This window comes from Pieris brassicae, chromosome 5 (assembly GCF_905147105.1).
Source record: "Pieris brassicae chromosome 5, ilPieBrab1.1, whole genome shotgun sequence".
NCBI classification, from domain to species: domain Eukaryota; kingdom Metazoa; phylum Arthropoda; class Insecta; order Lepidoptera; family Pieridae; genus Pieris; species Pieris brassicae.
In genome coordinates, this window is record NC_059669.1 from 22,427,589 (window position 1) to 22,440,944 (window position 13,356).

The 13,356-nt window shown below is 32.0% G+C and overlaps 1 protein-coding gene across 1 annotated transcript; it reads right to left on the reverse strand.

Annotated features, from left to right (window-relative positions):
• Positions 1-1,462: 1,462 nt before the first annotated feature.
• LOC123709355 lies at positions 1,463-11,132 on the reverse strand. Its single transcript, XM_045660626.1, has 4 exons — positions 10,825-11,132; positions 6,326-6,458; positions 1,846-2,933; positions 1,463-1,598 (listed from the first exon to the last, which is right to left on the reverse strand). Exons 1-4 carry the CDS (start codon positions 11,068-11,070, stop codon positions 1,473-1,475), a joined length of 1,593 nt encoding a protein of 530 aa, XP_045516582.1. The 5' UTR covers positions 11,071-11,132; the 3' UTR covers positions 1,463-1,472.
• Positions 11,133-13,356: the final 2,224 nt, after the last annotated feature.

Genomic DNA, 13,356 nt, shown 5'->3' on the forward strand with positions numbered 1-13,356 from the left:
GCTTTGCCAGAGGCAACGACATGACATGAACTTATATTCCCACACATTACAACGACATTACAGATTTATTTTGTCACGGGTGATTACACTTCATTGTGCGCGAAAAAATTTAGCAGTTCCTTTTTTTTATTTTATTTTAAATAATAAACATTGCTGCGAAATATAGGATACGTTGTTGGATTTCAAAGTCGGTTTCTTTGCGTTTTGAAGCCAATTTGACTCGCTGCTATTTTGACGTGTTACAAACACATTTATATTCATAGCGTGAAGATTTATCTCCATAGGCGCCATTCACTTGGTTCTAAGGCGCAGGACGTAATTACAGAACAACTCAGGATTGCCATGAATTATTTCTTTGCTCATTTCCTTCCAATACATAGAATTTCTTACATTATGTTTAATGTGATTAATGAGGTACTAGCAAGCGCTCATTATGGTACCAACTTATCAAGTTTTATTTAATTGGTTCCACAAAGCTTAGAAATAAATACTGGTCAGGTTAGGTTATATGGAATGTAGAAGCCATTCCACACTGTCTTAGGCTTTGTAAAAAATTGTATGTTTATGGGTATCGACATAATATTGACCATTTTTAGATCGAACCTCAAGTGGTAAAAGCGATATATTCTGTAATGTGACGTTTAAATTATTTAGTCTACGTTTAGTTGAAGTAAATGGCTATTTAAATTTAAGTTTACGATGCATCTAAAATCTATATAACTAGTCTGGGCATAAATACTGTTCCTTAAAATCTTTTTTCAAACTTTTTAATTATTTTAAATTTGGAACACAAATATTATTTTAAAAATTTAACTTAAATTTCGATTTTGTGCCATTACACATATTTTTTCGTGTTCATTATCAAATTACAATATGGAATCGGGTGTTAAAGAAATTAGTATTGCGGTCATATTCAAGACATCGTACATCGCCATCGACATCTCTGTAAGTTCGTATATCGCCCTATCAACAGATACAACAACACTTCGTCTGTCGAAGACCAGAAAAATATGGGTGGCCACGTGCTGCAAGAACGAAAAAGGCTGTTAATGCTGTTAAAGCCAGAATTCTTCGATACCCCAATAGAAAGCTAAAACTTATCGGGAGAAATGTATATTTCCGCTAGGACTCCATCGCGTATTATAAAACGAGATCTGAACTTGGAGCTTATCAGCGATATACAGGACATGCTCTAAATCAATTTTTTACAATTAAAGGCAGTGGATCGATCAACGCCTTCTGTCGTGATACGATGGTGAAAAGCACATAAATAGTGGTTGCCTGGAAGAGATCGCTCGAAAGCGATAAGGCCGCCAGTTGCCCTCCTTTTGATTTAATTATGTTCAATTTTTTTATATGGTAATGTAACGAAGTGTTAATAATTAAAAATAAATAAATAAGTATGGATACCACATCCTATCATGTATTCTATTTAGCTTTCTTCAAATAAAAACGATAATTTTAGCGATTGTTTATTTGCAGATAGTGTTGGCGATGGCTCGTGCGAGCCGTCTTGAGAGGTGAAGCGCAGAGCGGTCGATGCGCGATCGTTTAACGTATTGCGCACATTCCGGCACCATCGTAAAGTTGCAGGTTTCCTGTCCAAAAACAAAATTTTGATAAATGTTATTTGTATCAACAATTTTTTATTTCATAATATATATTGTTTTAAAACAATCATAGTTGTAGGTTATAAGGTATTTTAGTATTTTGTTTGTCTCATGTTGCAATAACAAAACTTTTGATTTACAATAAGATTCTTGGATACCACGACTTAATTAACATTATTTTAAATTAGAAAATTGTTATTTATGTCTCGAACGTTAAGGAATAGGAAATAATTACCTTGTAATGATTGAGTTGTACTTCTTTGTATGGCGCCGCCCAACCAGTAAAACCCGTTGCACCAATGCTGGCCAAAGGGTAGTGATTAAACGCTGTTAAGACCTTTCTAGTTAGCATAAAGCTCTTGCTGTAATATCCTGTAGGGCTGATTGTGGCCGAGCTTACTATGTTCCGAGATAATTTTGGTACATCTAAATTGTTTGTACAGTCATTTTCTTCTCTCCTCATTCCGGTAATGTGTGTATTACTCTCTTTCTCTGTACTATGAAGATCAACTATTTGATTAAAAACTTCATCTTCTATTCGTACGTTGTCACGCTTCATATAAAGTTTCACCCTATTTATATTATTACTAGATTTATTATTATGTAAATGTTGCATAAAGTCAAAGAAAAATACATTACGCACTAATATAGCAGAATGATGATGAGGATCCCAACCTTGGCGAGGCAATCGTTTTAATAATCCATGCCAATTATAGGTTATTTTTGGAACTAGTACCTCGTCCACATCTAGGGGAACAATGAATTCAGTTTCTAGTATATTTCTATACAGACAGTCGTTATACGATACTAAATGATCTCGTCTCTTTTGCCAGAGGGATCGTTGAGCTGTATTTTTAATAGGAACTTGAAATAGTCTAACGAGTCCTTGGGACTGATAACGACGCAAGGTAGCCTCTGTATTTTTATTCACGTTATCGATGTAAAAATCGATAACCTCTGCTCCTAGAAGTCGATTTGTTTCTATCCACTCTATCAAGGACGGGGATATGTCCTTTTGAAAATTCATATCTTTAACACATATAGTAAATGATCTTTGATAGTTGTTATTTGTTTTTGGCTCGATATGGAATCCATTTGTCGGGTTATCGCAAGGCTCTGTGACAATCGACACGTCGGCTCTATTGTTCAAAGGTTCAGTTAGCGGACACGATAGAAGGAAGGGCGTATCTACATCGCTAGTCGATTTGTCCCAATCCTGCCACCAAATCTCTAAGGGCTTCGCAGCTACTACTTCTACGGAGTCACCGTCGTGAAGGATGCGCGTTTGACAATAAAGATCTTCCAATGAAGACAAATTACGACCTGCGAAGATAAAATATAAGATTTAATAGATAAACTAATTTAATAAATTACACTTTCAAATGACGATTCAAGACGGATGCGTCTTATTTAAATACAACTCCGTGTTCGTGAGTCGCACAGGAAACTCGTTTGCGGAATTGCATGAAATTATGTCTTTGGTATTTAATATGTACTTGTATTCCTACAGGTAACAGGAATATCATTACAGGGGCTTATATAATAGTAATTTGCTAGAATCATTTCCTTCGGTGGATCGCATAGCGGTGTCTTCCCGGGCTATCATTACAACGGTTTGTAGGCTTATGGCAACCAACAACTGTCCCTGTCATGTCGTTGGGAAGACACTTCCTGCTTTAAAACCAGTTAGGTTAAAGAGAGTTACAATGAAATTGTAAACAGTGTGATACTGTACTGTAGTTTAAAGATAATACAATTATTGTTATTATTGTAAAGCTATTGTAATAACACAAATATGTATTTAGTTTCTATTTCTCGATTCAGAAACGCTTGAAACGTTTAATGTTGTTTTATTTATAAATTATTAATGGATTTTTTTTAGTAAGATAAATAATAATAAATTTAAATACCTCTTATAGAAGAACGTCCATTTCCTAACCTTCTACCTAACACTTTGACTTTATGCACTTCTCATACTTATCTCGTAAAAAGGGTTGCCTAGAGGAGATCGCTTATAAGCAATGAAGGCCGTTGCACTCAGACTATACATTTACTATCGTATTTCATGTTTATTATTATTTGTGGGCACAGAAGTGTAAATATTTAATTAGTAAGTGTTTCTTAATACAATTTGTTACATTATCATGCATAACAAATAAATAAACAAAAGTGAAATTGTTGCCATAAAGTATTGTCGCAGGTAACGTATAAATAAAGGCGCAAAGTACAAAGCAAAATTCTTTTCGTCCCCTGAGAGAATTGTCTTGAAAGGAAAAGGATAGTGGTGTTTTAATCTGGACGTCAGTACAATATAGGATAGGCGTTTATCTCTCCCGGGATGGAATTTACACGACGCCTCTCGACTCGAGTGACAAATGAGCGCCTGCTTATCGCCTGCGCCCGCGTCGCTCTCAAACACTCGCGTTTCAGGCCGTATGTTACCTCGATAAAGGGTATTTTACTCAGTTTATGCCGCATTTAGCATAATCTGATGGCTTAGTGGGGTCAATCTGATTTATTTAACGCGATGAAAGCTGTTGCTGTCAGAAGACGCAAAATGAGTGTGAAACGTATCATGTTCCAAGAAAGTCCCAAAATCAACGAAGCATTCTTTAATGTTAACATCTATAAAGGGAGTACAAATGTATATAATAACTTTTTTAATTGAAGTAATATAATCCAAGAGTTTGTTACATTTATCCATTGCAACCCCTTTGCCCCGCATAAACAATACCAGTACCTTTCTTAAGCAACAGCATTATAAAAGGAAGCGGAGGATATACATGGACAGCTTTGGTCGGTCAAATCCTCAAATTAGGTCTAGTCTAAAATAGACAAGCACTAAACTATAGATTTATTATCTATTGAACTGAGTCCAATAACTGTAATAGTTTCATTAAATTAATTAATATATATTTTGTTTTTTTGGGATTCACTGCTGGCCCTCATTAATTATTTACAAAATAGTCCTTACGTACATAACACACTTATCACAGCAACTAAACCACGGAGGCTAGTTCTAAAATTGTTTAACGTTGAAAAACTATAGTTAAGCGAGTACTAAGGGTCTTAAATCTTGTTTTGAGATTGAGATAAAACTGTCATGTTCGAAAATAAGCAGTAGTTATTCATTATGTAAAGATTTTTTATTAAATTTATCTGACACATCGCGGGTATGCGCCCACGGCCCATGGCTGAATCAATAACACTCGTCAACCGAGGCGTCTAGATCTTAAGATGTAATGTAATATTAATTATAGTTTATTCTATATCAATTTATCTGGCAAATTAACTTTAATAAGACGCTATTCAATGAATATTTAAATAAATATATATCTTATTATGTATGCATTATTTTATTTATAGTAATATAAAATAAACTTACTCAATAACTCACGATGTTTGTTATTATGGAAGGTAGAAGAACTGAGTGTGTACGAAACCGATACACTTGTCTTATAGAAAACCTTTTCTGAGTATTTCTATTTTATTTCGTTTAATTATTTAGTTTAGTTAAACTAAGAAACGGTTTTAAGGACGTGAAAATATTTTATAATTTACAGTGTCTGTTTATGTAATGTTTTCTACATCACAACATACACACATTATTTCTCCTCATTCCAAGCCGATTTAAAACGACAGTATTGAATTAATTCTTAAATACACTGACATTTTTAATATAAAGGTAAAATGTAAGATAACACTGCGACGGAAAATATGACAGAAACGTACGACATAAATTTGCTCGCATTTAAAGTACCTTAGGCGGGCAGATTTTTCGATACGGCTCACTCTACAGTCCTCAATTAATTGGTTTTCTTTATTTATACGACAAGCAAAATGCGTATGGACGAACAGTTAGATCGAATCTTGTTTAAAAGAAAAACTTCATGAAGTTATAAAGATATTATCAATTTAACATTGAAGAATTTATGTGAATGATGAATCGTTAATTCAGAACATATTTTGACGGCAGCCTAATTATCTTCAACACTGAAAGTTGGTATTTATTTTGTCTTAAGCCTTATCAAGAGACGAGAAGAGAATTAGCTCCTTATCAGTAAAAATCAGTCTTTATATATTTCATTTTATTGAATAAATGGGATACTGTAAATCGGCATCATTTGTTTCAGACATTTTTAAATATATTTAGTAATACAAAGTAATAATTGTTGTTTTAATATTGTCTTAAGGCTTTTTTGATTTACCGTAATATTACTAAAACCGTTGAGAACGAATTATCATATTCATATATTTAATATTGATATTTTCCACCTCACGAAGAGGATGTGAGGTAATATTTGAAGAGGCGGGAAGACAATGACTTTGTTAAGCAGTAACAATCTAGATATCTTTTTCTTTAAAACATTAAGTACAATTTATTTAGTGGTCGTTTGTTTAATGTTAATTAGCAGTTTTCTTTAAAAAAATTTAATTAGTAGATAAATATATTTTCTTTCTGTTTATACATATGTTTTCTGGCATTATATATTGTCTAAGTGTTTTGTTTATAATCTCTATGTTAGCTGTACGATTACTAATAAATAAATAAACATTTAAAGCTAAATGAAACGAAAATTATGCAAGAATTACTTTTGGAATTAAAACCTCAGCGCCTATTTTTTCTTTAGCTGTCATAAACAAGAGCTAATGTACCAGAGTCATGTTCCATACTTATATCATTACGGAGGCATTTGGAGTATGTCCTTACTCACCGTGGAAAATGGCGAGAACGCGTACGTAGTGCTGTGGCGCCCTCTCGTCGTAATACGCAGCATATAATGACACTGGAGTGCCTTCTACTTGTTGCCATAGGGCTTCTGCAGCGTGGGGTGACCACGTGCGGTTCTAGAACAAATCGTTGACATAAGCTTAAGGGCATCATTGTCAGGATGAGTTGAATCGTTGAAACATCTATGTTTATTTGGCTTTTCAATTATAATTAAGAATATATTTGTTGATACTACGTGCATTTTAAGAACTTTTTTTTGCAGTAGAAACTTCCTTAAATTATAAGTTATCATTATAAACAGAGTTGCGCGTAATCAGAAAAAAGTTGTTTAAAAAATATAATATTGAAACTATGAAAAATGGTCTGTCTTAAACTCAAACTTAACTTCTAATAAACTCTGAAGTGGTTTAAATTTACATTAATCGTATTCCTTAGCTTTCGAGAAAGTATATGTAAAACCTGATTTATTCTAAGTAATTTGAAATGTATCCAGCGAAATAGTACATTCAGATTTAAACTTTATATAAATGTTATAGAGTTTATTATTTCATAAAGTGGTGTTAGAAGATGGCTTTCAGAATGGCTTTAATGGTGAGGGAGTCGTGCTTGATTAGCCATTGTGCTTTCTATAAACATCAGAGAGCTTTTTGCAAAGCTCTTTCTCTATTGTTGAACTAGGCAATTTATTTATAAAATACTTAATTGGATTTTAATAGTGTGTTAGCCTTTAAAGTAGCAATTAATTGACACTAACTTCATATTTTAATTATTTAGGAAAGAAATTCTAAAAAATAATTAAGGTTTTGTAATTATTTTCATTGCTGTGCTTTTTTATATATATCGCTGATAGCTATATACAATCACATACCAAACATTTGAGATGGCAGTTTGAATTTATTTATTAAATTACGAGATAATTTTAACTCGAGTTTTTTAAGGAATTTGTACTGTGGTGTGCCCTTCAGGCTCCAAGGTTAAACCTGTTAATGATTTTTTTGGTGTTTTCTGTACTTTTAGTTTATAGATATATTAAGCAATAACAAATATGTGGGATATTTAACTTTATAATAAATCAACTTTTGAGCTCAAAGTCACCACCAGGATAGGAGTTGAAAGATACGTTTTAAGAAGTTTCTATATTTCAACTGTGTATAAATAAGTAAGTTTGATTATATAGCGCGTTATTATTATAAAATATATTTAAATATAGTACATCTTAATTAAACATGAGGTGTGCTAAGTGATGTTGAATGCAATTAAATAGCTAACCGCCCATTAACGGCGTTGAAACTACGCTAACGTTGAAGTTACCAATTAAAAAGTTAGGAGATGACTGAATGTTAATTAAATATATGTAATTTGAGAATATTATTGGTAATTGTATATTTCTAATATAACTGGAAGGTAACATTTTAGTCTACATTATATAAACATTTCATGACTAAATGTATATGTCACTATATTTCTTTATAATTATAAAAAAAAAATCAGTGGCGCTACAACTTTTTTAGGACTGGGTCTCAGATTTCTGTATCTGTATCATCATTTGTCAATCTAATAGGCAAGTGGGTGATCAGCCTTCTGTGCCTGACACACGGCGTCACATTTTTTTTGTGTAAGGCAAACGGGTTTCCTCACTATGTTTTCTGTCACCGTTCGAGCGAATGTTAAATGAGCACATAGAAAGATAGTTCAATGGTTCACAGGCGTGGATCGAACCTACGATCTCAGGGATGAGAGTCGCACGCTGAAGCCACTAGGCCAACATGATCCTATTTACAAATTAAAGCGACCTAAAATACAATAATAAGGGATGTACATTTACATGAACCAACTAATGATTATTTAGGCATTTCATACTAAATTTTATTTTGTCCTATGTAGTTATTTATTATTTAATAAATATACTTAATACATAATTTAGAAACTAATTCTTAGTTAAGGAAACTTGATAAACAGGATCGTTGATATAAAAGTAGTAATACAGCAGTGCAAGAGTGTATAAAAAATGCTTACGTTCGATACCTTCAATACTAATTTGGCTCCGGTCATGTTATATAATTATTACAATGAAGCATAATTCCATTAACCACAAAGAAAAAAAATGATTGGAGTCTTAAATTACGGACCTATAATTATTTAGAAATCTTAAGAGCAATGTTATAAATCAACTACTTTGATTTGAACTTACAAAATATTTTAAATATATTTGTGACGGAAAATATGTACCGTTCGTATGAATTTTTAATTTGCTTGTTTTTATTACCAGTATCAAATTTAAAATGACTCAGTTATTTATCACATTGGACGTTTACCACATATATAGTGTCTATTATAGTACATATTTTTAAAATTACGTAAAAATTTGGTTATAAATATTCAAAGAATTATGATTCAAAATAGTTGAAGTACAGATATAGTAACACGTTTTATACTTGTACGTTTTCATGCTTTTAAAACTATATTAACGAATATTTGGTTAGCTGTTTAATGCTTGATATGAGAAATAATATTACACTATTTTTTATAACCCATTCTGAATCTCTCACAATTGTTTGCGTTTGTGTGCGTATCTGTGTCGGTGGCTCGTATTAGAAATAGCTGAGGAATATTGATTTCTGGTTTTGCATCCACTGCGATAGATTATCACTATCATTGCAAAACGAGTTTTACTTGCAATGAGGGAAGAACACGTCGTGATTTGATAGCCATATAAAGTACCTATTCCATTCTTGACGCTTGATAATTGAAAATATAGTTAAGGCTTTTAAACTTCACTATAACTCTATCACAACACTCAATCAAGTGAGCAAGTGAGCTTACAGATTTAATAAATATCTATATCTGCTTTATGACATGTCGTATGTCAAAGTCTGCGTTAGAGTAAGAAGCCGTATAGAGAGACAAACGTAAAATGTGTCTCTGCTTCCATGTCACAAACGAATTCTCAACCTAAGTAAAGTCAAAAGTGTTATATGACACAAGTTTAAGTGTCATACATATGAATAGTGATTGAGGAAAGTTCCAATGTCCTGAGCTAAAGAACAACTCATTATCTATAACATAAGCTTTTCCTTTTATCGCGTTTCTACCCAACTTTTCTTCAATCATAAAAGGAATATGCCGAGTATCACCAAGAGCTTGGTTAGTAGTGAAAACGTTGGCATTGATTTGGTCAGTGGACTCAAAGAAAAATCGTTCCAAAACCTACACAAGAATCATAATGATGAAAAATCTAAATAAACGTTTTTTTAATTTAGATTTTTAATCGAGAATGTGTATTACTTCCATCTAAGCATCTCGTTTATTGCGTAAAAGTTAAACTAGTAAGAGAGAGAATCAAGACAAGATTAATTAGTTTAATATCGGCATTTTATGTTGCATTACAGTTAGGCGTAGGGTTGCTTTTTACTGTTGAACTATGCCAATTAGTCTTGAAATTACTGTGCATTCATGCGTTATTTTTCAACTTTAACAAGGAATATTTTAATAATATGTAAATAGTTGACTCTATCGTCTGCGTGGTGAAATAAAAACACATTATTACAGTATACATTTTTCTAAGATTCTCCATGTATGGCTTGTTTTCAATTTATTATAGTTATACATAGATAGTAGAATGCAAGAAGTGCACAAAGTATAATTCACAATGCGTCGTATTTTCCTGGTAACGTTTATATACAACCTGGATGCATTATTTAAATAATATATCTCAACTTCATAATAATAACGTAAACTTAAATTTGTATGAAAGTTTTATAATAAAGTAGTTGGCTCACACCTTGGTGAAGCTAAAATACAACAAACTTTGAAGCTCAGAATTGTTTGCTTATGAATTAAACTAAAAACTGAACTATTTTCAACTTTACTTTTGGATAACCTGGAAGGAAATAAACACGAAAAAGCAAACAGTATTATAAAATATCGGAAAACAATCGAGTAATCCGGAGAGTTTTGATTTGATTCGCGAAGAAAATAATGCTTTTGCTAGGTATTCTGATAACTAATAAAAATATTTAATCATGCGCAACATATGCAAACATCATATACACATACATATATGGAAACATATCATATATGTTACGTGTTTTTCAAGTGGTTTTCTAAAATAGTGATTTTAATGTAAAATATTTTTTTTTGTTTCTCGATCTTCAAAGTGCATTGAGCCAGGAAGTAACCCATGCATATATACACAGCATTTGAATGCATAATGAGAAGTATCGCAGAAATTATGCAAACTAGGTATTGTCTACACACTTGGGCCAATTTAATATCACCGATGTAAGATTAGATTTACCATGAAAGTTGCCACAATTGAAAATAAATATTTACCCTTTCCTTAAATGTTTCCGATGTATTTGTAACATTAAGTAATTACATACCTTTGTTAAACTAAATCTTCTTACTAGTGATAAAATTTCTGTGAATTTTACTTCGAAACAATTGAAATAAATGCTTAAAATGGATATGAGGATAACTAACAATTTCCGGTATGACAGGATAGTCCGGAAGTCGGTCACAAGTGACAGGAGACGGTCTATCCATTTCCGCCTGCTTGCTTTCCGAGTAGGCAACAATCGTTTTCATGGTGGAGTATCTCCGTTGTGGAGGATTCCAGTGTGATCTGGCATTCCACTCGTTGACACAGGCGATCCAACTGACACAGAAAACTGTAACACCAGCCAACAAATACTTGGTCACTCTAATTCCCTTCCTAGTTGAACACATTTTTGGTACTAAGTCTAAGGTCTACACCGACGACCATTCGAGCGCTGTGCGCATGCGTTCGGTTTGCCCTACCATGGCGAACTGCGTCGGATCAGCTGATAGCGTATCAGCCCTTGCGTTTTCTAAGCTAAGCTAGTTTCTAGTTTTATGTAATATTACGTGGAACAAGAAATTGTAGTGTTATTTGTCTTTCTCCAATCATGTTGGATGGATTTGATATGGTTCCATAATTGCGGACTACACGTATTTCTTTGCATATCGTTAATCAGACATAGCCGATCCTGTGACTAATGAATTAATTGGAATCAATTATGTGAGATATTTTTGAACGGTATTTAATGCTCTTGTGTTTATTTTTTTATATTACATTTGTAATATACCAAACGAAACAATAACTCTTTTTTTAATAATTGTTTTTGATGATATAAAAAACGCAATTCGCGTAGTCTAAATAAATAACGATAATATTTGTTACTTGTTTTCATATTTGTATTATGTTCTCAGAAGTTAATATTCGTAATTGGTTTCTTATAAGTCGATCCGCCCAAAAATTAGGCCCAATAACTCACCATTATGCGTGGAGTATTCAATATTCTCGTCTTGATAATCAAAAATACGAAACGGAAACGAAAAACGAATATCTTATTTCTATCATAATGTACTTTGTGTTTGAAGTGCTGTTAGGATTAACAAAAAATATGCTTAAACGCGGCGCTAAAACAGCTAAATATTCCGATTACAATAATACTAAAATACTAGGACATCAGGACCCAGTTACATGAAATACCGCTTTACGCTTTATTGAGAATATGAAACGTTAACAATCTTCATTGTAATAAAGGCGGCAAATAAAACCTCAATCGTAAATAACTTACGACAATTTAATATACACATCACGATTTAAACGCTTTTTCAATAGCTCCAGATTGCATCTGAGTATTAATTTGACTCAGCTACTGTGCGAAATAATTGTATGCCTTTAAAAACGCTGATCGATTGTTGTGAGTACTTTTATTTCTTAAACTCGGTACACGAAGGTTGTTATTAAGGTTGTTATCTTTTTAAGGAAATTTGCAAATACACTTTTTTGGAGGTGGAAATATATCATTGAATAGAGTTTCCTTTATATCATTGTGACGGCTTAGATATATAATATTACCTTCACAATTCAGAAAAAAATGCTAGCTGTTCCTTTGCTCCGTCTCAGAAAATAAATTTGTGCTTACGTTTTTACTTATCTTATACAAGCACCGACATCATACATTTGTAAGATTAGTTTCTCATTAGTAATGATAATGTAATAATAATAATAAATGTAAATAATAAAAGTGGTACATTCAGATTGATTAATTATAAAAACACACACAAATAGCCACATAAGAATAGGCATGCAAATTAATTATCATAATATGAGTTAATATTTTATATATAATCATTAAATATCAGTAACACATTGAAAGAAAACCCTTTTTTACTGGATTGAAGCTATGTATTATTATAAACTTATAATTATTTTACATAATTTAATTTTTTTCCGACGCTTCGTTCATTTAAATTATGTAAAATAATTATAAGTTTATAATAATACATTTCAAAAAATATATATATTTTTTAGAATTAGTTTGAAAATTTCAAATCAATCATGTAATCACAATTGTTATAATATTGCAATTTTTGAGACGATTACACTCAATGAAGGGTAAAATTACTTCCTGTTTAAGACATAAGCCGCACATAAGCCTGTTCCACAAATAAGCAGTTACGCTAAAGACACCGATTGTTATTTTGCGGTTTCCTTCGCTGTTATAATGTAGTGGAGTCGATTAACCGGACTCGATTTGCTATGGCTTATTCAATTAAACGAAATGTACTAGAATAAACTGTGATTTATTTCATGAAATTAAAATACAGTAAAATCAAGTATATGCATAAGAAACCGTCATTTGTATTGGTTATTAAAGCTAAAACAGCTGAACCAAGAAATAGTTTGGTATTAAATTGTGTTCATTTTTCATGAAACAAAGACTGTTTTGCTACTTAATCATTTAAAAAATATTATTTGGTTAAGAAATTGGTGAAAGACTGGTATAATTTCTAAACGTTCTTTAAAGCTTTTACTCCTTTTACAGTCGTTATTTAATTTCTTAATTAACTAGGCTATTGATAAACTAATTCTCATTCAACAGAAAACCCAATAATATTTGTAAGACACAAGTTGAATAACGTATAAAACGAATATAAAGAAAGTGTAGCAGAGCGAATGTGACAGGTTACAAGGAATAGAAA

Coding starts and splice junctions, on each gene's coding strand:
- LOC123709355 (XM_045660626.1), bottom strand. CDS start 11,070: ATGTGTTCAACTAGGAAGGGAATTAGAGTGACCAAGTATTTGTTGGCT. Junction 6,459..10,824: donor ATCCTGTCATACCGGAAATT/GTTAGTTATCCT, acceptor GATTTGTTCTAG/AACCGCACGTGGTCACCCCA. Junction 1,599..1,845: donor TACAACTCAATCATTACAAG/GTAATTATTTCC, acceptor GTTTTTGGACAG/GAAACCTGCAACTTTACGAT.